At 46.4% G+C, this 27,245-nt stretch overlaps 1 protein-coding gene across 9 annotated transcripts in view; it reads left to right on the top strand.

Moving 5' to 3' along the window:
• ATAD2 (ATPase family AAA domain containing 2) overlaps positions 1-27,245 on the top strand; it is a 91,862-nt gene that overhangs the window by 650 nt on the left and 63,967 nt on the right. For 3 of the 9 annotated variants that reach the window (XM_051844788.2, XM_051844786.2, XM_051844787.2), the window contains exons 2-3: positions 187-299; positions 693-799. In XM_051844788.2, the coding sequence (XP_051700748.2) occupies positions 187-299; positions 693-799 (220 nt within the window). Of the gene's footprint in view, positions 1-186; positions 300-692; positions 800-16,894; positions 17,461-17,564; positions 17,668-22,804; positions 22,856-27,245 lie in introns of those variants that run through there. The other 6 variants (XM_070075455.1, XM_070075454.1, XM_002710761.5 and 3 more) reach the window with 5 other exon arrangements.

The raw sequence follows: 27,245 nt of genomic DNA, 5'->3' as shown, positions 1-27,245 counted from the left end.
TACTGGGACAGCTGATCAGAATCCTACCATTATCCAACTGAAATGGTTAGGTTGGCCAGGGCCGTCCGCGGCAGATTCTCTGATCTGTGTCCCAAAGCCCTTAAACACTTTTGCGCTTTTGTGTCCGATTTGGATTTGTTACCTCTGGGGTCTGAACACTAACCAACCGACAGAATTCCCCTTTAGAGAGAGCTGGAGGGCCATTGCGGGAGGAAGAGGCTCCCAGGAGTTTCTGGGCTCCATTCCAGCCACGGGTGTGGTCACGTCCAGTGCAGTCTGCCCTGCCTCAGGCCCAGAAGGTGCGTGCTCTGTGACCTTTTCAGCCGGCCATACTCCTCCTTCAGCCCCTCAAGCCAGAGCCTTTGTCCCCAGTGGCCAGCAGTCACACAGCAGGGTCCCCTCCTCCCCACCCCCAGCACACCGAAGGCCTTCTGTGTGTCCCCAGACTGCTGGTTCTGGTGACCCGCCTGCCTATCCTTTCCAGGGTGGCCTGTTCTTTCCCAGCAACCCCAGACTGCCTCCAACATCGCCGGAGTGATAAACTTCTAGTAGCACACCCACCTTCCTTGGTTTGGAGCCATAGAAAATTTCATTATGCCTGATTATAGGATTTTATATCTTGTAGTAGCCTTACAATAGTTACACATTTACCACAATTAATGCTTCTTTTAATTTTTTAAATTTATTTTCAGTTTATTTGAAAGACAAACAGATCATCCATCAACTGGTACATTCCCCAAATGCCAGCAACAGCCAGGACTGGACCATACTGAAACCAGGAGCCTGGAATCCAATACAGGTATTTCATGTGGGTAGCAGGGATCCAAGTACTTGAGCCATCACTTACTGCCCCCCACAGTGCTCATCAGTAGGAAGCTAGAATTGGAAGCTGACCTGGGACTTGAAGCCAGGTACTCCCATTTAGGATGTGGGCATTGAAGTGATGCAGTAACCACTGAGCCACATACTTCCACCATTAATTCTTTATATTCAACTTTCCTTGCATTACCTACTGTGTAGTTTCTTGTCTCATGATTGGACTCCGACTGCTATACGCCTTCAAAGCCAGATTAGGTAGGTTCAGTGGTTTCCTAGTTGTGTGACCTGGAGCGAAGTTACTTCAGCCTGCTGGACCTCAGTTTCCTCACCTGCAAAATGAAGTCATTAATAGTACTACCTACCTCATAGGGTTTAGGGTTGGTAATGCTGGTTAATTGAATGTATGTGTATGAAGCACTTAGAAGAGTTGCTGGCACATAACGCTAAATGCTAGCAACCATGATTTTTGGTATAATCTCCCCTCATGACTTCCAACATACCCCACATGTCCATCACTGAGTGCCTTGCTCTTCCTTAGATACTCCAAGGCTGTGTGCAAGGTAACTGTCTACTTGGGCTGATGTGTTCCTCCGCCTTCCTTATTGGCAGCTTTTTCCAGAAATTGTTTCCTTCCATCTTTTCACAGCTTCCCCCACCACCACCATTTTATCACAACTTCTATTCACATGTCTTGAACAGCAGTATCATACATCAGTAATCAAACATCAGTAATTTAAGCTGACTGTCTCTACCTCTGCCGTGAGCTGCTCAGGGCCTGGATTTTGCTTTGGGAAGTAGAATAGTATAACAGAGCTAGGGCCAGAAAGACAGACTTGAATCCTATCTTGACCACTTATCCTGTATAACTTTGGATGAGTCACCAACCTTTCTGTTTATCAGTTTCCTTGTAAAATGAGGATAAGAGTAGAGTGCCTACTTAATCGATATTGTAATACATATAACATAAACTGATCTGTACAAAGCACTTAGCATAGTGCCTGGTAAAGCATAGGTACTGTCAAGGATAGCTGGACTGAGCCAGGTGTTGTGGTGCAGCAATTTTAGCCACCACCTGGGACACCCACATCACTTATCAGAGTGCCTGCCCCGGATTCTGATCCAGCTTCCTGCTCCTGCTCCTGGAATGCAGCACATAATGGCCAAAGTACTTGAGTCCCTGCCACCCATGTGGACACCCAGATGCAGTTCCTGCTTCCTGGCTTCAGCCTGGCCCAGCCCTGGATGCTGGGGCACTGGGGGAATAAATCAGTGGGTGAAAGATACCGCTCTCTCTCTCTGTCTCTCTCTCTCTCTGTTGCTCTGCCTTTCAATCCTTCAAATATATAAATAGCTTTTTTAAAAAGTAAAGACAGATTTTATTCAGTTACTGCTGACGACAGGGAAATGTTGTAAGAACTGAGTTCCATTCTAATTTGTGCATGAGTTGGACACCTCAGAGGAAGAATGCGGGAGTAGGGATTGCAGGGAGCTCAGAGGAGTCAGAGAAGTAAAAAAAAAAAATTCCAGAGACTTGGTCAGTGGAGATAAGGTTAGGCCAGCTGCCTCTGCTGGCAGGCAGTTATCTGCCTGCGGCAGGAGTTTATCCTCCCACAGAGACTAGGAAACAGAGGCCCTGTCCTTCCTTTCATTTCAAAGGAATGCCTCTCAGGGTCCTTGAGAGAGACTTGTGAGTTGCAAGAGGTATATATTTACAGTTCTAAGCCCTTGTAAGTAAGAAAGGGAGATCAGGGGCCTGTCATCAGGTATCGGCAAAAACAAACAGTAAATTTTCCTGGCAGTGCTGAGCTTTCTCAGGTAGGCATTTTACTGGAGGGCTGAGGTCATCCTGTGGACACAGCCTTGTGCAGCTAGAAACCAGGTTGGTTTTTCCAGATCTGTTGGTGCAGGGGTTTGGGCAGAGCTCTGTGCTGAGAGCTCTAGGCTGCTTAGTTACCCACAGAGGACACAGTTACATGGCTTTATGGTGGGAGTTATGATCCCTACAGATTGCTGTGAGCAGAACGCAAGCATTGTGACTGGCAAAAATCCTTGGGATACAGATGAGATAACGGTGAACAGAAACCCCAAAACATAGTGACTTCAGTATGATCCATGGAACAGCCCGAACAAGTGCATTTCAGAGCTGGTGTGGTCTCTCCAGGCTGTCACCCAGCCTCGTGATATGTTGTAGGAAGGCCATACCCATGGTCTCATCCTGGTGGGAACATCTGAAGATGACTCACCATCAAATCTGTTGCAATTGCATGCTGGCCAGTTTAACCAGCAAAACTGTTAGTGGAAGGTTTAGAGACAAAATCTGCTCACATTCCACTGACACAAGATGTTCACATGATTGCACCTGCTGCAAAGATTAGGAAACACTAGAGTTTATTCTGGGCAGCCCAGATTTGAGTATCTTGAGGGAAAAGGAAAGAATGAATATTGAGAGAGAGCCAGTATTCTCCATTATATTGTGTTTCCTTTATGCTTCTAAACTTTCTATTTTTGATGTTTCATTTTTGAGAAGCAGAGAGAGAAAAGAGACAGAGCTCCCATTTGCTAGTTCACTCCCCAAGTGTCCACAACCCCACTAGGCCAGATTGAAGCTGGGATCTGAGAACTCAGTCCAAGTCTCCCATGTGCACTGTAAGGACCCAACTGCTTGAGCCATCAACTGCCGCCTCCCTGAGTGTGCATTAGTGGAAGCTGGAGTAGGAAGAAGAGCCAGGCCTTGAACCAGCCACCATGATACGGAACATGGGTGTCACAAATGGCATCTTAACAACCATACCAAACACCTGCCCTGGAAATATTTTTCAACTGAAAGAAAGGCATCAAAAAAAAAAAAAAAAAAGGAAGAAAGAAAGAAAAGTATCATAAAAGAAAAAATAAATAAGATCCTATAGTAAAGACTGTAAAAGGGGATATGGTTCAGAGGAGAAGGAAGTGCTTGGAACCAGATTCTAACCTACAAAGCCCAGTGATCTGGAAAAGAAAGCAAGAAAGAGATGTATCCAAAGGAGCCCCTATCCAGTGAAATTAGGATGTTAAACAGGGGTTTATAGGAGGAATATAAAACAAAAAAAAAGAGTCTAACAAAGGCCACTTACCTGTAAGGGGAGACCCAGGAATTCTACAACACACAATACACTGAGGGTTAACAACAAAGAAAGCTTTTTATTTTTTATTAGGGGTTGATTTTTAAAAGAAAAGAAGCTCAAGAGGTGGGGGAAAAAGAGATAATCCCATTGCTTGTAATCATAAGATGATGTGATCAGACAGCTGAAAGAAAATGGAAATACCCAATGCCTAGTTGGCTTATATGTTTTTCAATCAAAGAAAAATTATCCTCAAACTATTAAAAAAAAGATAGCAACAAGAGGATATTGAAGGCCAAATAGATGCAGTGATAGAAAACACTAAGTTGCTTTAAGTGGGTTAAAAATCTTCAGACCTGGAGTTATATCCCAGAATACTGAGGAGCTTTTTTATTTTGACACCAAAGCCTCTTTTATGGACCTTTGAAAAAATGCTGGAGGAGATGACATAATATTAAATAGGAATACTTGCTGCCTTGAGTTCCATAAAAGGGGAAAAAAATTAGGTATTCCAGACACGGTAGCCTGGTAAGCTTAATGTTTTCCCAGGATGGTTTGTGACTATAAGAAACAAAAGTTACTAGCATAAATCCTTTGTGAATTGATAATTTTTTTGAAGAATTAATTGATTGTTAGAATGAAAATACAGCACAGAGTACATCTTGATTCCAGCAAAGCAGCTGCCCCAGTTGTATTAATCATGACTTGTTCAGTTCAAAGTCAAGGCAGAAGAGCTATTAACTGCCTCATATCATAGGAAGGACAATGAAGAGTTCTCACAGGTCAAGGATAAGTCGCGGGATCTAAGGGACCAGAAGCCAGATGGGTTCCCAACCTTTCTCTCCCACCATCCCTCTGTCTGCATCTCTGTGCTTGGCTTCATTCTGGGATCTGCCCCTGACTTTCTGTGGGTAGAATGGTCACTGGCAGCCTCATGGTCGTATTTTCCAGGTTCAGCAACCCAGTGGAAAGAAAAGCTTCCTTTTCCTCACTGCAATCACACTGAAGAACTTGTATTTTTATTTTTTGCACTTAATATATATTTACTTATTTGAAAGAGGTACAGAGAGAGAGAGGGAGAAACAGAGAGATCTTCCATCCACTGGTTCATTCCCCAAATGACTGCAATAGCTGGGGCTATGCCAGGCCAAAGCCAGAGGCCAGAAGCTTCATCCAGGTTTCCTGTGTGGGTACCAGGGACCCAAGGACTTGGGCCATCTTCAGCTGATTTCACAGCCACATTAGCAGGGAGCTGGATCAGAAGTGGAGTAGCTGGGATTCAAACCAACGCCCATATGGGATGCCAGCAACACAGGCAGCTTTACCCACTATACCACAGGCCAGCCCCTGATTTTTTTTTTTTTTTGCATATGTTACTTTGTAATATAAAGTTTTGAAAACTTTTTCTTACAAATCAAATTTAGCAACATTAGTGTAAGTAGCTGTATAAGCAAACTTGTTCACTTAACTTTTTCCTATTGATGGACATCTTAGTTTTCAGATCCTACTATTGTAAAATAAAGCTGCAGTCAATATCTTCATAAAATTGATGATCCACACCTCTGATTACTGTCTTTGCATGGAATCTGAGATGTGAAATTTCTGAGCCAAAGGTTTTAATCTTTCTCCAGGATTCCTGATACATGTTGCTACGTTCTTTCAAGAAATGGGCTCATTCATTCCTCCTCAATATTGCCTTGATAATATTATTAAAAGCAAAAATTAGGCATTGTGGTGTATTGCATTAAGCTGCCGCCTGCAATGCTGTCATCCCATTTGAGTGCCAGTTCAAGTTCTGAGTGCTCCACTCCCCATCCAGCTCCCTGCTAAAGTGCCTAGGAAAGCAGCAGAAGATGACCCAAGTACTTGAGCCCCTGCCACCTGGATGGAGTTCCAGGCACCTGGCTTCAGGCTGGTGCAGCCCAAGCTGTTGTGGCCATCTGGGGAATGAGCCATAGGATTGGAGATCGTTGTCTATCTCTCCCTCTCTCTCTGTAACTCTGCTTTTCAAATAAATAAATAAATAAAATCCTAAAAAATAAAAAGAGGAATTAGGCAAAAGAAAGCAACTGAAATCTGTTATCTCCATTTGTGTTGTGTATATATGATTACTATTTTCACATATAAAACAAAGAGTTTCAGTATGATAAATGTCGGGGCAGTGAAGTCCTGGGAGCTCAAGCAGGGGAGCGCCTGTCTGTTGGCTGTGTTGGAACACAAAGATAGGACCATCCAACTAAGATCAGGCTGAGAAGGGGGCAATAGTCCCATGATCCTCTGCGTGGGCCAGGTCATACCTTTCTAAGATATTAGACTCACTGCTGTGTATCACAGCTTACGTGGGAAAATTCAGAAACTGAAGTATATTTAGGGGAGGCTGATAAAGAGAGAAGGTCTAAAAAAACCACATTGTAAGAATATATCTTCCTTTTTCACTTTCTCTTCCCTCTTTCTTCCTCTGTCCTCCAACCTCCACATACACAAAGGGTGTCTCACATGGACTCCCAACGTTAGTTTGATCAGCAGCTGTTCTAGGAATCTACTGGTAAAACTCTCCTTTTCCACCTGGAAGCCTCTCTACCAGTTTATATTCTTGGTTGCAAACAACAGAAACCATTTCTGGCTAACCTGAGCAGAAAAGAATTGTACTGGCTGGCTGGGAGGAGGGGGAAGTTGGACTTGGCTTAGAGGGGAGGGAAAACAGCTCAGGTTACATTGAGGTAATGCTCAGAGAATCTGAGAATAAGCTGGTTAAGGTGCCACCATTAGTACCACTGCCTCTGTACCCTCTCCTCTGCCACCACAAATCTCAGCCTCTACATCTTTGGGTCATTCCCTCAAGAGACAGCAAGTGGGGATTGTCACTGTGGCATAGTGAGTGGAGCCACTACCTGCAGTGCCAGCATCCCATTTGGGCACCTGGTTCAAGTCCCGGCTACTTCACTTCTGATCCAGCTCCCTGCTAGTTTACTCATGTAGGAGACTGAAGGAAGTTTCTGGGACATTTACTATCTCTCTCTCTCTCTCTCTCTCTCTCTTTGTTTCCAAAGATTTATTTATTTGTTTGTTTGTTTACTTGAGAGTCAGAGTTACAAAGAGAGGGAGAAACAGAGAAAGATCTTCCATCTGCTGGTTCACTCTCCAAATGGCCACAATGGCCAGAGCTGTGCCGATCCAGAGCCAGGAGCCAGGAGCTTCTTTCGGTCTCCCACATGGGCGCAGGGACCCAAGCACTTGGGTCACCCTTCCCTGCTTTCCCAGGTGCATAAGCAGGGAGCTGGATTGGAAGTGGAACAGCTGGGACTCAAACTGGCGCCCATAGGGATGGCAGCACTGAAGGCAGATGCTTAACCTACTACGCCACAGTGTCAACCCCTCTGAATTATTTTGATCTGTGGTTGTTTTATGCAGTTTCAGAACTCATAGGGAGCCAACAGTATGTGTCTCTGTAGAATTTCCATAGATGGAAGGCTGGCCCCTGCTTAACCCAAACCAACCCAAAGAGAGACTCTCCTAGACAGGAAGGCTGTCCATTTAAATGCAGAGTAGCTAAAATGGCCAATGCCAAGTATGGCCCCTCCCCATCTCCTTTGATCCATACTTTTTCCTCTTTGGTGGGAAATCAATGAGATTAGCTAACAAATTTAAGTAAGGTCATATTTTTAAGGTCGAAGTAAATTTCTGTCCAATCTGATGTTTATCGTCTAACTTTACTATCAAAGAACAGAAAGGGACCCACCTATGACCTCATCTCAAGTGAAGTAATGGGATTATGATCAGCTCCTACCTCAGCCTCTTTTCTGTCACACATGAAATAAAAACCCTTGACCCTTTCTATTGCAGTCAGAGGTTGTGGGAAAGATCTTATTTTCTACCATCCCTTGCTAAATCAAGTCACTCCTGTTTGGAGCAGCTGAGACTAGAAACAGAGGGAAATGTGACCAGTAGACAACCAGTTTCATACTAACCATAACCCATTTCCTAGGGCTGCCACAAGTAACAAATTGCCACAACTAAGTGGCTGAAAATAGCAACAATTATTTATTCTCTGTTGAGGAGACCAGAAGTCTGAAATCCAAATGTTGGCCGGGTTGGTTCCTTCTGGAAGCTTTGAGGGAGAATCTGTTCCGGGCTCCCTACTAGCATCTGGCCGCTACCAGTGATCCATGGAGTTTCTTGGCTTATAGAAGCATCACATCAGTCCCTGCCTCTATCGTCATGTGCCTGCCTTCTCCAGGTGTCAAAACTCTCTCTCCTTTCTCTTATAAAGACACTGGTGAGTCGGGACCGGTGCTATAATGCAGTGGGTTAAAGCCCTGGCCTGAGCACCGGCATCCCATATGGGTACCAGTTCAAGTCCTGGCTGCTCCTCTTCCAATCTAACTCTCTACTATGGCCTGGGAAAGCAGTAGAAGATGGCCTGGGTGCTTGGGCCCCTGCACCCATGTGGGAGACCTGGAAGAAGCTCCTGGCTCCTGGCTTTGGATCAGCTCAGCTCTGGTCATTGTGGCCATTTGGGGAGTGAACCAGCGGATGGAAGACCTCTTTCTCTCTCTCTCTGGTTCTACCTCTCTATGTAACTCTGTCTTTCAAATAAGTAAAATAAATCTTAAAAAAAAAAAAACAGTCATTGGATTTAGGACCTACCCTAAAACCTGGAAGGTCTTAACAGAAGGTCATAATTACATATGATAAGACCCTACTTCCACATCAGATCACATTCTCAAATACTGGGTTTAGTACTTGGATATATATCTTTTTTTTTTTTTTTTTTTTTTTTTTTTTTTTTTTTTTGACAGGCAGAGTGAACAGTGAGAGAGAGAGACAGAGAGAAAGGTCTTCCTTTTGCCGTTGGTTCACCTTCCAATGGCCTCCGCGGCTGGTGCACTGCGGCCGGCACACTGCGCTGATCTGATGGCAGGAGCCAGGTACTTATCCTGGTCTCCCATGGGGTGCAGGGCCCAAGCACTTGGGCCATCCTCCACTGCACTCCCTGGCCACAGCAGAGAGCTGGCCTGGAAGAGGGGCAACCAGGACAGAATCCGGCGCCCCGACCGGGACTAGAACCCCGTGTGCCAGCGCCGCAAGGCGGAGGATTAGCCTAGTGAGCCGCGGTGCCGGCCTGGATATATCTTTCTTGAGGATACAATTCAACCCACTACACCCATCAAAGGTGATAATTCTTAGTATCTAAAGTATCTAATATTGCTGGGACAACATAGAAAAATAAAGAAAATCTTTTGGTTCTCTCTCTTAGTGTTCTGAAATTTCTTTGCTTATTTTAAAAGAATGTAGGTGCTGGTATTGCAGTACAGTGGGTTAAACCTCCTGCAACCAATACTAGAATCCCATATAGGAGGGCTTGTTTGAGTCCTGGCTGCTCCACTTCTATTCCAGCTTCCTGATAATGTGCCTGAGAAAGCAACAGCAAATGGCCCAAGTACTTGGGTCTTTGCAACCCATGTGGAAGGCCCAGATGGAGTTCCTGGCTCCTGGCTTTGGCCTAGCCCAGCCCAGGCCATAATGGCTATTTGGGGAATAAACCAGCAGATGAAAGATCTCTCTCTCTCTCTCTTTCTTTTACTCTGCCTTCTGCCTTTCAAACAAATAATTTTTTTTAAAGATTCATTTATTTATTTTTAAATAATTACAGAGAGAGAGGGAGAGACACAGAGAAAGGGATCTACCATCCATTGGTTCACTCCCTAGGTGACCACAATGGCCAGGGCTGGGCCAGGCCAGAGCCAGGAGGTTCTTCCCAGTCTCCCATGTGGGTGCAGGGACCCAAGCACTTGGGCCATCTTCTGCTGCTTTCCCAGACCATTAGCAGGGAGCTGGATATGAAGTGGAGCAGCTGGGACACAAACCGGTGCCTATATGGGATGCTGACATCACAGGTGGCAGCTTTACCTACTACTCCACAGTGCTTTTGCCAATAAAAAAAAAAAAAAGAAAGAAAGAAAGAATGTAGTGACTGCTTTTTAAAAAAGATTTATTTATTTATTTTAAGGGCAGAGTTACAAAGAGGCAGAGGCAGAGAGAGAGAGTCTTCCATCCATCAGTTCACTCCCCAAATGGCCGCAACAGCCAGAGCTGCCCCGATCCAAAGTCAGGAGCCAGGGGCTTCTTCCAGGTTTCCCATGCAAGTGCAGGGGCCCAAGCACTTGGGCCATCTTCTACTGCTTTCCTAAGCCACAGCAGAGAGCTGGATTGGAAGTGGAGCAGTTGGGACTTGAACTGGTACCCATGTGGGATGCTGGCACTGCAGGCATTGGCTTTACCCGCTAAGCCACAGCATCAGCCCCTAAATAACTTTTTATTCAGGCAGAGTACACATGAAGAAAATTACACACATCATAAGGATGCAGCTTCATCCAGGTCTCCCATGTGGATGCAGGGGCCTAAGGAGTTGGGCCGTTTTACACTGCTTTCATTAGCAAAGAGCTGGACTGGAAGTAGGGCAGCCAGAACTTGAACCAGTGCCCATATGGGATGCTGGTGTTGTAGGTGGTGGCTTTACCCGCTATGTAGCACTGGCCCCACATCTTTTTTTTTTTTCAAGATTTATTTATTTATTTGAAAGGAATTGTTACAGAGAGAGGAGAAGAGACAGAGAGAGAGGGAGAGAGAGAGAGAGAGAGAGAGATTTTCCATCTGCTGATTCACTCCCCAGATGGCCGCAACAGCCAGGGCTGGGCCAGGCTAAAGCCAGGAGTCCAGAGCTTCTTCTGAATCTCCCTCGTAGGTGTAGAACCTAAGCTCTTGGGCCATCCTTTGCTGCTTTCCCAAGCGTATTATTAGGGAGCTGGTTTGGAAGTGGAGCAATCAGGTCTTGAATAGGCACCTATATAGGAAGACAGTGTCGAAGGCAGAAGCTTAACCTGCTACGTCACAATGCCAGGCCCCAAGAGGTATCTTAACCACCACTCCAAATGTCCACCTCTAGTATTCTGACTTCTAACAGCAAATGTTAATTTTGTCTGTTTTTCTACTTCACACACAAGAAAGTATATAAATTTGGTATTGGCTTCTTTTGCTTAATGTTGTATTCATAAGATTCATTCATGTTATTTCACATAGTTGTTATACATTCTTTTTGACCTAGCCATTCCACTTCTAGAAATTTCTTCCATACACACCATGCCATGTGTATGAAATACATGTGAACCAATTTATTCATGGCAGGTATCCAACAACAGAAAGAGAACAGAAATAATAGACATCTAGTTAGTGAGTTGAACAGTGGCTCCAAAGAGACGTTCAAGGCCCAACTCCTGGTACCTGTGCATGTGACCTGATCTGGAAAGTAGGCTCTTTGCAGATGTAACTATAATATTGATATAAGATCATCCTGAACTTAGAGTTTGCCCTTAGTGTTTCAATGACTGGTGTCTTCATAAGAGAAAGGCAAGAGGGAGAGAGGTTTGAGATGATGTATTAAACAAACAGTCACAGAGAAAAGGCCATGGGAAGACAGAAGCAGAGACTGGAGTTAGACTCCCACAAGCCAAAGAATGCCATGGTTTGCAGCAGACACTAGAAGCTAGATCAGAGGCAGAGAACTGACTCAACCTCAGAACTGGTGCCCAGAAGGAAACAACTCCACTGATACTTTGATTTCTGGACTGCCAGCCCCCTGAACTGCTGAGATGTACTGCTTCTGTTGTTTTAAACCACCAAGTTTCTGGTAGTTTGTTGCAGCAGCCTTGGGAAACCAGTTTACCTGCTAGAGATAATCTCTGGAAGATTCACAACAAACTAATAACTGGCTGCTGATAGGAAGAGGCCTAGAGTCTAGCAAACAGGAGTGCAATGGAGACATGTTTCCATTTGCTATTTGGTAACTCTTTTTTTATTTGACAGGTAGAGTTATAGACAGTGAGAGAGAGAGACAGAGAGAAAGGTCTTCTTTCGTTGGTTCACTCCCCAAATGGCTGCTACGGCCAGCGCTGCGCTGATTCGAAGCCAGGAGCCAGGTGCTTCTTCCGGGTCTCCCATACGAGTTCAGGGGCCCAAGCACTTGGGCCATCCTCCACTGCCTTCCCGGGCCACAGCAGAGAGCTGGACTGGAAGAGGAGCAGCCAGGACTAGAACCCGGTGCCCGTATGGGATGCTGGCGCCACAGGCAGAGGATTAACCAAGTGAGCCACGGCACCTGCCTTTGGTAACTCTTGAAATTCGAACCATGCCAGGATACTACCTCTTGAGAAATAAAGCAAAGAAAACAGAAAAAGTTAAAAGAAAAGGGGGCAGATGCTGTGGCCTAGCGGGTTAAAGTCCTGCCCTGCAGTGCCAGCATCCCATATGGGTGCCAGATATAGTGCGAGCTGTTCCTCTTCCCATCCAGCTCTCTGCTACAGCCTGGGAAAGCAGTAGAAGATCGCTCAAGTCCATGGAAGAAGCTCCTGGCTCCTGGCTTCGGATCGGCTCAGCTCTGGCCATTGTGGCCTCTGGGGAGTGAGATGGAAGACCCCTCTCTCTGTCTCTACCTGTCTCTGTAACTGTCTTTCAAATAAATTAAATAAATCTTAAAAAAAAAAAAAAAAGAAGCCGGCGCCGTGGCTCAATAGGCTAATCCTCCACCTTGCGGCGCCGGCACACCGGGTTCTAGTCCCGGTTGGGGCGCCGGATTCTGTCCCGGTTGCCCCTCTTCCAGGCCAGCTCTCTGCTATGGCCAGGGAGTGCAGTGGAGGATGGCCCAGGTGCTTGGGCCCTGCACCCCATGGGAGACCAGGAAAAGCACCTGGATCCTGGCTCCTGCCAGGATCAGCGCGGTGCGCCGGCTGCAGCGGCGGCCATTGGAGGGTGAACCAGCGGCAAAGGAAGACCTTTCTCTCTCTGTCTCTCTCTCTCACTGTCCACTCTGCCTGTCAAAAAAAAAAAAAAAAAAAAAGAAAAAAGAAAAAAGAAAACCAAACCTCCTAATTGATGTATCCCAGGGAAGGAGGTCACTGCTGACCCCAGCAGGTGTCCAAGACTAGCACCATGTGGCCTGTTGTGATTTTCTTCTGCTGTTGTCAGGTCCAGAGCTGCAGCAGCTCCTCTTCCTGCTGATGTGGCTTCCTGTGATTTTATGTCAACAACACATGTCAGTGAGGTCACTCAGCTGGAGAATGGGGGCACTCTTCTGCAGGATCTAATCCAGAGTAGAGCCCCCAGCCATCTGCTTGGCTTCTGTGCACGGGCACGAGTCCCGGCTAGGACAGTGCAGTGACCTCCTGATTTTTCACTGTACATCCATTCTTGTCACCTCCCCAAATCATTCTCATCAAGCAGCCAGCCAGATGATGCCACTCTTTTACTTTGCTACTTCCTCACACCTTCCCATGGCACTTGGGGTAAAGCCAAGCTCCCTGTTCTGCTCTTCAAGGCACAACATCATCTAGCCCATGTCTACCATTCTGATCAACAGATAACTGCTGTGTCGGTCAACTCTTTACTCACTACATTCCAGCCCAGAGCAATACAAACCACCCTGTGGGTAAGAATCACGAGGATATTTCTTGAAAGAAAAAAAAAAATCCAAGTTCCTAGACTCTATCAGTGGAGGCACCTGATGCTGTGTATAGTGTGTGTGTGTGTGTGTGTGTTTAATAAACTCCCTGAGGAATTCTTTTTTTTTTTAAAGATTTATTTATTTGAAAGAGTTACACAGAGAGAGAAGGAGAGCTAGAGGTAGAGGTAGAGAAAGAGAGAGAGAGAGAGAGAGAGAGAGAGAGAGAGAGAGAAGTCTTCCATCTGCTGGTTCACTCCCCAATTGGCTGCAATGGTCAGCTGCACCGATCCAAAGCCAGGAGCCAGGAGTTTCCTCCGGGTCTCCCACGTGGGTGCTGGGGCTCAAGCACTTGGGCCATCTTCTACTGCTTTCCCAGGCCATAGTGGAGAGCTGGATCAGAAGTGGATCCACTGGGACTCCAACCAGTGCCCATATGGGATGCCGGCACGCAGGTAGCGGCTTTACCTGCTAAGCCACAGCGCCTGCCCCAGGGAATTCTTATTAGCTAGAAGTTCTGACAACGTTGTAAGCTATCCTGGCCTTCCTACCTCTGGGTCCTTGGTGCTTCTTTCTCTTGCCTGGGAAACTGCCAGTTTTGTTTCTTTTGTTTTATTTTTTTAATGGTTGAGTGCTTCTCATAGCTCATGTGGCATCTAAAATGTGACCTCCTGGGAAACACCTTAAAATTCCACCATAATGGCCGGCGCCTCGGCTCACTAGGCTAATCCTCTGCCTGCAGCGCCATCACCCTGGGTTCTAGTCCCAGTCGGGGCACCGGATTCTCTCCCGGTTGCTCCTCTTCCAGTCCAGCTCTCTGCTGTGGCCCAGGAGTGCAGTGGAGGATGGTCCAGGTCCTTGGGCCCTGCACCTGCATGGGAGACCAGGAGGAAGAACCTGGCTCCTGGCTTCGGATCGGGTGCAGCTCTGGCCGTGGCAGCCTTTGGGGGTAAACCAATGGAAGGAAGACCTCTCTCTCTCTCTAACTCTGCCTGTCAAAAAAAAAAAAATTTTTCCACCATAGCTTCTCTTTCCCTCTCACCCACCCAGCCAATGCCTATCACAGAACCCTGTTTCATTCTCTTCCTATCACCTGCTATGATGATGTTATTTTTTTAAAAGATTTGTTTATTTGAAAGGCAGAGTTATAGAGAGATAAAAGGAGAGCGAGAGAGCTTGCACCTGCTGGCTTACTCCACAAATGGCTGCAATGGCCAGGACTGAAGCCAGGAGCTTCGTCTGGGTATACCACGTGAGTGCAGGAGCCCAAGGACTTGGGCCATCCTCTGCTGCTTTCCCAGGCACATTAGCAGGGAACTGCATTGGAAGTGCAGCAGCCAGGCTCGAATCAGTGCCTATATGGGATGCCAGTGCTGCAGGCCATGGCTTTACCTGCTGAGCCACAGAGCCAGCCCCATGATGCTATCTTGTTTATCAACTAACCCCACATTAGAAGGTAAGCTCTGTGAAACTAGAGTGCTCCCCCCCACTCATTGGTCCTCGTGTCCACCCCTCCCTTCTGCCTGCATCTCTTTTCCCAGATACATCCAACTACACCAAGTCTTTGTTCAGAGTTCTCAGCAAGACCTTCCCCAATCATTCTGTTCAAAATTACACACTTCGCCTAGGCATTAAGATGTTGTCTAGGACGCCGGCATATCACATTTGAGTGCCAGGGTTCCTGTGTCTGTTCTCGCCTGAGTCCAGCTTCCTGCTAATGCACACCCTAGCAGGCAGCAGGTGATGGCTCAAGTAGTTGAGTCTTTGCCAGCCAAACGGAGACCTGAACTGAGTTCTCAGCTCCAGTTAGTCTCTAGCTGAGTCTTGGCAGGTATTTGGGGAGTGGACCAGTGGATGGGAATTCTGTCTCCCTCCTCTCAAATAAAAATAAATAAATAAGTAGAAAAATAATGAAGATCACACTCTCCCCTTCCCCTGCCCTACTTTACACTTCTTCTCTCACTATCTGACAAATGAGGCTTCTTCAAAAAGTTCAAAGAAAATGAGGATTATAAAAACATCTGCATAGATCTAGAAATAATTTTTTTTAATCTTTTATTTAATGAATATAAATTTCCAAAGTATGACTCATGTGTTTAGAAATAATTTTTGCAAGTATCTATTTATTGTTTATTTGAAAAACAGAATACTGAAAGAGAGAGAAAGTCCTCCTCCCCCTTTCACTCCCCGAATGCCTGCAACTGCTGAGTTTGGAGCAGGCAGAAGCCAGGAACTGGGAACTGAATCCAGGTATCCCATATGGGCGACAGAAAACCCAATTATTTGGGCTATCACCTGCTGCCTCCCCGGAACTGCTGTAGAGGAAGTGAAGTTAGGAGATGGAAGCCAGGTCCTTGCCTGTGGGACATGGGCCTCTTAACCTCTAAAGACCAAACGCCCACTTCAATGAATTTTTATCTTTTAATTTCATTTTCGATAAACTTTTTGAAGTACCTCTCTACTTCCTGTTTTTCCTTGTCCATTAAAGTTTGAGTTCTATGAGAGCCTTTGTGTTCTTCCCGCTTACTGTTGCGTCCCCACGCTTCATGCCTGGCCCTGGCCGGTAATCCATGCTCAGTAAGTATTTAGCGCGTGTTGACTTAATACACTGTAGCTATCCAAGTCAGTAAATAGGTTTTGGTTTTGGTGTCCTAGGACTCCCTTCACATTTTGATCTTTCTGCATGCTGTCATCCACTCCAAAGTACTCGACTGATAACAGCTGTCATCTTCGAGAAGTCATTTTCTGTAATGCGCCCATGGTAACAAACGTGTGTGAACACCTAATTTAGGCTTACGTAGTTCTTTTTTTTTTTTTTTTAATTAATTTATTTGAAAGGCAGAGTGACAGAGAGCAAGAAAGAGATCTTCCATCTGCTGAGTCACTCAAACAGCCAGAGTTGGGCCAGGCTGAAGCCAGGCGTCAGGAACTCCATCCTGGTCTCCCAGGTGGGTGGCAGGGGCCCAGGTACTTGGACCATCTGCTGCTGCGTTCCAAGGCACGGTAGCCGGGAGCTGGATTGGAAGCTGGAGTAGCTGTGTAGGGAGCAGCGGCTCAATTCACTGAGCCACAAAGCCAGCCCCACACATACAGGTGCTAAGGTGCGATAACACCTTAGGATCTTAGGTGTTCTTCTTATTATTTTTTCCTGATGAGGAAATTAGGACCCAGAGAGATTACTAATTTGTTCACGACCACCCACGTGGGCCAGGGCACAGGCTGTGTCTGACTATTGCATTCTATTTAGAGGACTCCTGTTAAACTCCTTCAGTTTTCCTTCTTTTGGGTCGTTTGTTTTGGTTACATCAGCAGTAGAAAGCCCTTAACACTCAAAGTCAAACCCTGTCAAAGGCCAAGGGCTCGACTCCCCTAGTCAAGGACTAGGTATTTTGCATTTGAATCCCAGAAGGCGGGAAGCCGCAGGCAGGTGTCGGGAGGGGCGGGGAGGAGACGCAGGCGCCGCCAACCAATCAGAGCGCGCGGAGGTCTCCCTTCCCCCGCCGCGGTCCCCGCGCCAAAATTCCAAACTGGACTGCGCACCACTGCCAACTGTCTCCCTCCGCCGAGTCCCACGCGTCGGAACTATATAAGGACAAAAAGCGAGCGTCGTCGCTCCGCTATCCGCTCAAGGCCTCGACCCGGTCGCCTCGACTCCGGTACGCTCTCCTGAGCTGTGGAGCTGAGGGAGTTCCGAGCCCTCGGCTTCAGGGTGGGGAGGGAGTGGGCGGGACAGGCGGCGGAGGGATCCCGGGCGCGCGCCCTGCGGCCGCTGGCGCGGAGCTTGTGGCGCCAGAATTCGGAGCGCGGAAGAGCCCGAGCTGCTGCCGCCCTGGGCGCGAGCTCTGTCCCCGCCGTGGGCGCCCGAACGAACGTCGCGAGAAGATGGTGGTCCTCCGCAGCAGCCTGGAGCTGCACGGCCACTCCGCTACTTCGGCCACGGACTCCCTGGACCTGTCCAACGAGTTCCTCAGCCTGGAGCAGCTCGGCCGGAGGCGGCTGCGCTCGGCCGGCGCGGCGGCGAAATCTGCCGTCACCGCGGCCGCCGCGGGCGTGAGTACCGGGCCTGGGGCCGAGCGGGTGGGGACTGCTCGCGGCCCGGCGCCTGCAGCGGCCCCGGGGGTGGGCGGCGCAGCTCGGGGTGGCGGTTGGTTGGGGGGAGGGGAGTGTGGTGCAGGACTAGGAAAATGGAAGGCTTCTCGAGGTCGGAGCCGCCCCGCTGTGGGTCGGGGCGAAGAGTCGGGGTCGGCCCGGAGAGGGGTGAGAGCGGTTGGTTAGCACCTACTTTGACGCAGGAGGAAGCCGAAGCCCGCCCGAGCTGAAGTGCAGTGTGGGGCCGAGCCGGGGATGTTGGGGCTGCCCTCCCCACCCCCATCTCCCCGACCCAGCGCCCCGGCTGCTGTCCGAGGGCCGCACCAACCAGATCGGCGCCGCACGTGTTTCCCGGCTGCCTGCCTGCCTGCCTGCCGGACGCGTGACTAACGGGTTAGGGACGACGCGGGTAGAGGTTGTCATGATCAGGTTTCTCGACCTCCATTTCCGATCTGGTGGGGTTCGGTAGGGAGGACTCCGGGGGTCAGACCAGGATTAAGCCCCCGATGCGTAGTTCACTGGTCGTGTGTTTGACAGATGAAGCGACTCAGAACCGGTCATGGGCAGATCTAAAATTGGAACTTCGCCTCTCAGCCTCGCAAAGCTTTCTCTTTCTGTTACATCTCGCTGCAGTTCTAAGCAGTGGCTGTGGGGGAAGTTTGCACGGAGGTGGCAAAGTGCTTCTCCTCCTGGGTCTGCAGTACAGATAAGGTTTTGGATGGGCAGAGTCCAGGCTGACGCCGTCTCCCATTCACCTCTCCGCCCCAGCTGCAGGTGGAGGGAACAGCATTCACAAGAGGTTGGAGAAGATGAGAAGGCCGCACTAGTAAGGTTGAGGCAGGTAGTTGGAATGCAGATAGGCATGGGAGAGAGGATTGGGCACGTGGAAGTCAGCCTGAGAGTGTGTGATGGGAATGACAAAGCATGGTCCTTTGTAGCTCAGTCTCTTAGGAAGGTCTTTATTAAGATCTTGAATGAAGATGACTCTGTGAAATTAGTGGTCAGTATCTTTTGTGGATGCCCCATAGTGGTGGCTCCTCTCACAAGGGGAATTCCAGTTTCTGAAGTTGTGATCTGAACTGAAAAGGCAGATTATTTCCTGACTTTCAGAATTTATTTCTCCGTCACATTGTGGGAATTGGCAGAGTTCTGGGGAGGCCAAGCACCTACGAACTGAATTCAGGTCACTTGAGTAGTAACCTGTGTTCAGAAAAGTAGTTCAGTCGTTATTGAATGTTATGTGCAGAAGGATGCTGGATCTTGTGACTCTAATGATGTATTGAAAAGTGTTTAAGTACATATACTGTTTAAGACAACGTTAGTTTTGAATCCAAGGTTATCAGTGTGAGCAGTAGGTTTCTTTCTTTAATTTTTTTTTTTTTTTTTTGAAAGGCAGAGTTGGCTCCAGCACTGTGGTAGAGAAGGTTAAGCCTCCACCCTCCACCCGCAGTGCCAGCATTCCATTGGGTAATGGGTTTGAGTCCTGGCTGTTCCACTTCGGATCCAAATCCCTGCTGATGGCCCTGGGAAAGCAGGGCCCCTGCTACCCACATGGGAGACCTGGATGGAGTTCCAGGCTCCTGGCTTGGCCTGGTCCAGACTTGGGTGCTGCCATTTGGGGAGTGAACCAGTGGATGGAAGATCTCACTCTCTCTCTCTCTCTAAACTCTTCTTTTTTTAAGCAGAGATAAAGAGAGAGAAAGTGTCCTTTTTGGGTGGTGGCATGATGCTGGCTCTGATCAGCAAGTTTCTACACTTCTCAAAAGGGGTGAAATCCCACATGGCTAGTGAGGATTAGTGGTCATGAAGGTAAGGATGTTAACTGAACAGAGTTACAGAAAGAGAAGTACCTTTACTCCCTTCCCTTCATATCTATAATGACATACTTTTCTAATTATTTACAAAATTCACTCTAAGGGCAGGTCTTGTACAGTTGGGCTTGAACTAGTGGATGGAAGATGTGGCTCTGTCTCTCTTCCTGTAACTGTAACACTGCTGGGGGGCGGGTATTGATAAGTAAGCAGGATGCAGGCTGATATACAAGGCCTAGGATTGAGTCATGCCTCTCTTTCCATTCCTGCTGGAGGTAGCTGAGGATGATGGTTCAAGTACTTGTCTCTGCCACTCATGCAGGAGACCCAGGTGGAGTTTCTGGCTTTGACCTGGCCCAGTCCTGGTTGTTGTACCATTTGGGGAGTGAACCAGTGAATGGAAAATCTTTGTCTCTCTGCCTTTCAGATAATTAAACCAAAGGCAAACAAAACTGTTTCATCCACTGGTCTAGCTTCATCCTGGAAACCAGAGCATCTGTACTTGCTCTGCCTCTTTGGGAGTACTTTTTCCCCTGGATATCCTTTACCTCCTTTCACTTTTCAAACTAAAAAATTCGGACTCAGTGCTTAATGTGTTACAAGAATTGTACAAATAATAACCTTATGAGGTGGGTATGATTATCTTTCTCTCTCTCTCTCTCTCTCTTTTTTTTTTTTTTTTTGCATTTGAGAAAGCTGAGCTATAGAAGCTTAAACAATTTGCCCAAATATACCTTGGAGGAAAACTGTTGATTCAGATTTAGGAGTCTGTCTCTTTCAGGTTTTACTAAAATTTCACCATTCAATGATGCTTACCCTAAGTAACCCTATTTATTTATTTATTTATTTGAGAGGCAGAGTTACAGAGAGGGAGAGAGAGCGCGCACGCTTCTATCTGCTGGTTCACTCCCCAAATGGCCATAACAGCCAGAGCTGAGCGGGTCTGAAGCCAGGAACTTATTCTGGGTCTCCCATGCGGATGCAGGGGCCCAAACACCTGGGCCATCTTCTGCTGCTTTCCCAGGCCATTAGCAGGGAGCTGGATCGGAAGAGGAGCAGCCAGGACTCAAACTGGTGCCCATACGGGATGCCAGTGCTGCAGGTAAAGGCTTAACCTACTATGCCACAGTGCCAACCCTTTAAATACCCTATTTAAAATAACAGATGCTTTTCCTTGTCACTCCCCTTTATTCTGCTTTCTCTTCACACTTTGCACCTTCTTCTGTACTCTATAATTTTCTAATTTTAAATTATTTTCACTTTTATTTGAAAGGCAGAGAGAAAGAGGTCTTTATCTACTCATTTACTCTCCAAATGCACACAACAGGCAGAGCTAGGCCAGGATGAATTCAGGAACCCAGAACTCCATCCAGGTCTTCCCCCTGGGTAACCGGATTTTTAATAATTTTATGTTTTCCCAAATGAGGATGTTAACTCCATGGAACTTGGATTTTGACTTTCTTAGTGTGTTTACAGCACCTAAGATATAATAGATGCATATTTGTTGTTGTTGTCATTGCTCTAAAAGAATTTAGACTGACACTGGAGAGTAAACAGAGCAATATACAGAGATTATTTACTGTTAATGCCATGTTAGTGATATATGGTAATTGAGCAATTAGAATGTAGGGTGGAAAGGGTTTTTTTTCCCCCAGACTAAGGTTTACAGCAAAGATTATACAAAGTACTTGTTCTAACTTTTAACTTTTTTGTTTGTTTAAAAGAGAGGCAGACACAGATCTTCCATCAGTAGTTCACTCCCCAGATGCTAACAGCTGGAACTGGGCCAGGTGGGAGCCAGGAACTTACTCCATCTCCCATGTGCATGACAGGTGCCCAACTGTCTGAGCCATCACCTGCTGCTGCCTCTTGCATTAGCAGGAAACTGGAATTGAAAAATGAGCCAGGATTTGAACCCAAGCACTCTTGATACGAGATGGGAGCATCCCAGGCCGTGTGGCAAAAATCTCTACCCCCTACTCCTTCCTCCCTTTTAGAAATCGAGGCATTATGTAACCAGATTACAGTCGAGGCTTACTTGGTGAGCATAGAACTGGATTAAAAGAAATGGATAGTCTTGAGGGGTAGTATAGTCACACTGACAAAAGCCCAGCCATACCAAAAATGAAGCTTTTGTAATTAGGATATTTCCTAATTTGGGGAATGCACATTCAGTGCATTTGACTGGGTTGCATTTTAGAACTTTTTTTTTTTTTTTTAGATTTATTTATTTACTTGAATAGATAGAGATCTTCCATCTGCTGGTTCACTCCCCACATTGGCCGCAATAGCCAGGGCTGGCCAGGCCAAAGCCAGGAGCCAAGAACTCCATCTGAGTCTCCTGAGTAGGTAGCATTTAGGCCATTCTCTGCTACTTTCCCAGGCCCATTAGCAGGGAGCCAGACTGGAAGTGAATCAGCTGGCACTTAAACCTGTGGTTATATGGCATGCAGGCTTTGCAAGCATCAGCTTAAAGTGCTGTGCCACAACTCCAGCTCTCAAATTTTTATTTTCTTCCCACCAACCATATGAATTTGGTTGCCTTTTCTGTAGTTTCTTTTTCTTCCAGAGTCAAACTACCCGTTGTCTCTCTGTACTTTCACAAACTCTTTTCTGTAAATTTAGGGTTTTCTTATGTTAAAGTGTCACATAAGACATACAGTAGGATTTTTTTGTTTGATATGATGGCTGTATGAGAGTTTGGGGTTGTGTTTACTTGCATTTCTATACTTCAGTCTGTTGTTAGGTAAAGTAAAACATGCTGCAGTACATAGAAGGTAGCATTTTCTAAGACTGATTTTAAAAGTCTAGAAAGACTCCAAATTTATTTATTTATTAATTTTTTTTTTTTTGACAGGCAGAGTGGACAGTGAGAGAGAGACAGAGAGAAAGGTCTTCCTTTTCCGTTGGTTCACCCCACAATGGCCGCTGTGGCCGGGGTACTGTGCTGATCCAAAGCCAGGAGCCAGGTGCTTCTCCTGGTCTCCCGTGGGGTGCAGGGCCCAAAAGACTCCAAATTTGATACTGATGTGCATAGCGTGAGTTTTTTTTTTGTTTTTTGTTTGTTTGTTTGTTTTTTTAACTTGAAGCATAACACAACACAAAACTGAAAAAACATACAGCTAAATGAAGTCTAACAAAATTTGGTTGGGAGAATTTGACATACAGCAGTGATTGGTGCTCCCTGGAATTGGGTGGCATGGCAGTTCTACATTCAGATATGAGCCAGAAAAGGCCCTTGATTTGTAGGTTTAGAAGTTGAAACTATTTAAGGAATGCTAAGGAGCTAGAATAGGGAGACAGTGTGTAGAATGAATTATAGTCAGTAAACTTAAAGCTTTGAATACCAGTTATAAGTTCATAGTAGTCATAGCTACCAACTGAATTGCAGTTGCTTTGTGCCAGGCACAGTATCTAGTAGACACACACACACATTTGCCCTGTAAAGTAATTACTATTATTTTCATTACAGATACAGAAACTAAGGCACAGAGACCAATTTAACTTGCACAAGATTATACAGCTCTGTAATGTGCCAAGAATAGGTGGGTTCTTAATACATTAATATTACAATAGATTTAAACAGAAAACTAGGGTTTAAATTAATGTGATAACAGTAGGAATGGAGGGACAAATACCTCTAAGGGTTATGAAATTGTTTGTAGCTAAAAAGATGAGTACATCATTGGGAATATTATGCCACAGTTTGATAAGAGGTTAGGACTACATATCCTTGAGGATAAATAGGAAACAGTAAAATACATAAATAAAGTTCTAATGCAATGACTTGTTTTTAAAACATTTATTCAAGAGACAGGGAACTCCTATCCTCTGGTTCAGCCCTCACTCCCTGTCGCTCCCCCTCTTCGTGGAGGAACGACACAGGACCCTGCGCTGTTCTTTCGTCTGCTCGGCCCTCCCCGGGTTTGCTGCTGGTTCTTCCCGGGTTGGCTACCGTCCCTTCCACCTCCGTGGAAGGGCGGTTCCCCCTGCCACTTTCCCCACTTCCGCGGGGGAGCGGCACACCGCCGGCCGGCTCTCTCGGGGGCTGCTCACATGTTATTCGGATAGATGTTCCCCTTAGATGTTCCTGGTGCATGTTGTCTCTCTCCTCCTTTATAGTCCTCTTCCACCAATCCCAACTCTGCTACCCACACGCCAAGTACGCTGCTCTCCTCCAATCAGGAGCAGGTCCTACAGTTTATTGGTTGAACTGGAGGCAGCTGTGTAGAAGCTGTTTCTCCCTTCTCAGCGCCATATTGTGGGAGAGCAGATGTATAGAATAAGTCTTAATTCCAGTAACTTCGTCTAGTCCGGGTTGCTCCCCACAACTCCCCACAGCCCCTGACCCCCAAAGGCCTGCAGTGGTCCCAGGTGAAGGAGCCAAAGCTGGCAAGTTAATCTTGGTCACCCACATGGGTGACAGGGACTCAGGTGCTAGAGCTACCTCTCAAAATACATTATCAACTGGAAGCTAGAATTGAGAGTGGAGCTAGGACTTGAAGAACCCATGCACACTGGTATGGGATACAGATGCCCCAACTGACATCTCAACTGGTAGGCCAAATACCTTCCCCATTTGCTGTGTTTTAAATGTGAGAAATGGTTGAATCATGTAAACAGTGGAGTCAGAGTATTTAAAGAAGGGAGTGGTCAGTTCCATAGAAGTCAGATAGCAACGAGACTGTTACATTTAGCTACATTAGATTGGAAGGTAGTTGTGAATCTGTGCCGTTGTGGCACTGTGGGTAAAGCTGCAGCTGCTGCCTATGATGCCAACATCCCATATGGTCCCCAGTTCATGTCCTTTCTGCTCCACTTCTGAGCCAGCTCCCTGCTGATGGTCCAAGTGTGCACATGTGTACCCACAGACCTGGATGAATCTCCTGGCTTCAGCCTGGCCCAGCCCTGGCTGTTGTGGCTATCTGGGGAGTGAAACAGAGGGTGGAGATCAATCTCTTCCTCTGTAACCCTGACTGTCAAATAAATAAATCTTTAAGAAAAAAAAAATAGAGCTGTGGAGGCAGAAACGAAATTGCTGGAGTTTGTGGAATATATCAGTGATGAGAAATTGACTAGTGTTGTCTTTGATACGGAGCTAAGAACACAGCTACAATTGGTATAATACATGTAGCATTGTGCATTGGGATATATAGCTGTTTAGGCTTTCAGTAAGCACTGTATAAGTCATTATTAGAACTGTGATTTTTAAAGTCCTTGTTTGTTGAAGTGTATTTGAATTGACTCAACCAACTGACCACACGTACATGCTTTTTTGTTAGAAATATAAAATTTGGTCATGCAATTTGTGTTTAAGGAAAATTTTTTGTTCTATTTTTGCCTGCTCCCTGTACTAACTTACTGATTCTGTAAGATCATAACAGAAATTAGTAAGGTATATATTTTATACTCTTAAAACTTCACTTTTGAACAACTATCAGGGACAGGTGTTTGTCCTAGCTGTTAAGACATCTGCATCACATTTTTGAGTACTTGGTCTTGAATTCCAGCTCTAGCTTTTAATTCCTGCTTCCTGCCAGTGCAGAATCTGGGATGCAGCAGTTGATGATGGCTCAAGCAGTTGATTTCCTGCTGTACCCACTTGGCAGATCTGGATTGAGTTCCTGCTTCCTGGCTCAAGGCTTCTGCCTGGCCTAATCTGGCCCAACCCAGGCTCAGCTTTTGTGGACATTGGAGCTCATGGGAGCTCCCTCTGTCTCTCTCTGCCTTTAAAATGATTAACAAAAAAAACAAAAACAATCAATGCCATCTGTAAATAGATCTTAGCCCCCCCCTCCCCCCCTCAAAAAATCTCCAGGGGCTGGCCCTTTGGTGTAGTGGGTTAAAGCACCACCTGCAGTGCCGGCATCCAATATAGGCACTGGTTAAGACCCAGCTGCTCCACTTCTGATCCAGCTCTCTACTATGGCCTGGGAAAGCAGTAGAAGATGGCGCAAGACTTTGGGCCCCTGCACCTGTGTGGAAGACCTGGAAGAAGCTCCTGGCTCCGGATCAGCACAGCTCCTGCTGTTGTGGCCAATTGGGGAGGGAACCAGCAGATAGAAGACTCTCTCTGACTCTCCTCTCTGTGTAACTCTATGACTTTCAAATAAATAAAAAAATCTTTTAAAAATTTTTAAAAAACAAAAAATAAATCTCCAAGTGTAGTTTCATATTGTTTATTTTATCTTTATTTTCTACTTGGATTTTTTTTGTGGTGATAATGTGAAAATTTTAAGAATAGAAAGTGAAAGCTCCATCTCTGTTATCCACAGTTAATTACTTTTTTTTTTTTTTTTGACAGGCAGAGTGGACAGTGAGAGAGAGATAGAGAAAGGTCTTCCTTTTACCGTTGGTTCACCCTCCAATGGCCGGTGCGCTGTGGCCGGCGCGTGGTACTGATCTGAAGCCAGGAGCCAAGTGCTTCTCCTGGTCTCCCATGCAGGTGCAGGGCCCAAGGACTTGGGCCATCCTCCACTGCACTCCCGGGCCACAGCAGAGAGCTGGACTGGAAGAGGGGCAATCGGGACAGAATCCGGTGCCCCGACCGGGACTAGAACCCGGTGTGCTGGTGCCGCTAGGCGGAGGATTAGCCTATTGAGCCGCAGCGCCGGCCCCACTGTTAATTACTATTAACAGTTGGTGCTTACTTTATCTTGAGAATTAGTTTGGTTAGCCAATTTAAAATATGGTGTTGATTTAGTAACTGCTAGTTTTTCTTAGGAAATCAGATGTACATAAGATGATCCATCTAGAGGTATTTATAACACCAAAAACATGTAGAAGATAGCCTCAATGTAGTACTTTATGCAATTAAATAGATTTGTATAGTGACTGAAATAGTGTTCTCTTAGAATGATTTTTAGAATAATAAATGGCGTACAAAAATACATTATTAGAAGAAAGGTATAAGACATATAGTATTATTTCAGTTTAAAAAATACAGGATGAGGGATGCAAAAATTTGGCCCAGCATTTAAGATGCCTGCATGTGGATTGACTTCCACCTGCATTTCTGATTCAGCTTGTTGCTAAAGGACACTTTGGGAGGCAGCAGGCTCCAGTTGTTGGGTCTTTGCCACCTATGTGAGAGACACAGATTGATTTTTAGGTTCTTGGCTTCAACCTGGTATAGCTCTGGCTATTGTAGACTTTTGGGGGAAGTGCACCAGTGATGGAAGATCCGTCTGTTTCGCTGTGTTTCTCTTCCTTTCATGTTCAAAACAAAACAAAACAAAACAAATAGGAATATGCATCGGGAAGAAATGATTATCTGTGAATATAAGGGAGACATTTTCATCTTGGTGTATTTCTTTGTTTTTCCAGTTATAATGGGTGGATATTGCTTTTATAAGAAATTTTTTTTTTTTTTGACAGGCAGAGTGGACAGTGTGAGAGAGAGGCAGAGAGAAAGGTCTTCCTTTGCCGTTGGTTCACCCTCCAATGGCCACCGCGGCCGGCGTGCTGCGGCCGGCGCACCGCGCTGATCCGATGGCAGGAGCCAGGAGCCAGGTGCTTTTCCTGGTCTCCCATGGGGTGCAGGGCCCAAGCACCTGGGCCATCCTCCACTGCACTCCCTGGCCACAGCAGAGGGCTGGCCTGGAAGAGGGGCAACCGGGACAGAATCCGGCGCCCCGACCGGGACTAGTACCTGGTGTGCCGGCGCCGCTAGGCGGAGGATTAGCCTAGTGAGCTGCAGCGCCGGCCCTGATATATGTTTTTAATTTTTATGAACTCTAACCTAAGTTTCATTTTGTTACTACTTTTGGTGTCATTGCCAAATCCATAGACTGACAATTTCTGCCTTTGTTTTCTTCTAACAATTTCTAACTTAGGGCAGAAAGACATTTGACACAGAGCTGGATTGGAAGCAGAGCAGCCAGGACACAAACCGGTGCCCATATGGGATGCTGGCATCAGCAGCAGCAGCTTAAC

This window comes from Oryctolagus cuniculus, chromosome 6 (genome assembly GCF_964237555.1).
Source record: "Oryctolagus cuniculus chromosome 6, mOryCun1.1, whole genome shotgun sequence".
NCBI classification, from domain to species: Eukaryota; Metazoa; Chordata; class Mammalia; order Lagomorpha; family Leporidae; genus Oryctolagus; species Oryctolagus cuniculus.
This window is presented reverse-complemented; position numbering and strand designations above follow the sequence as displayed.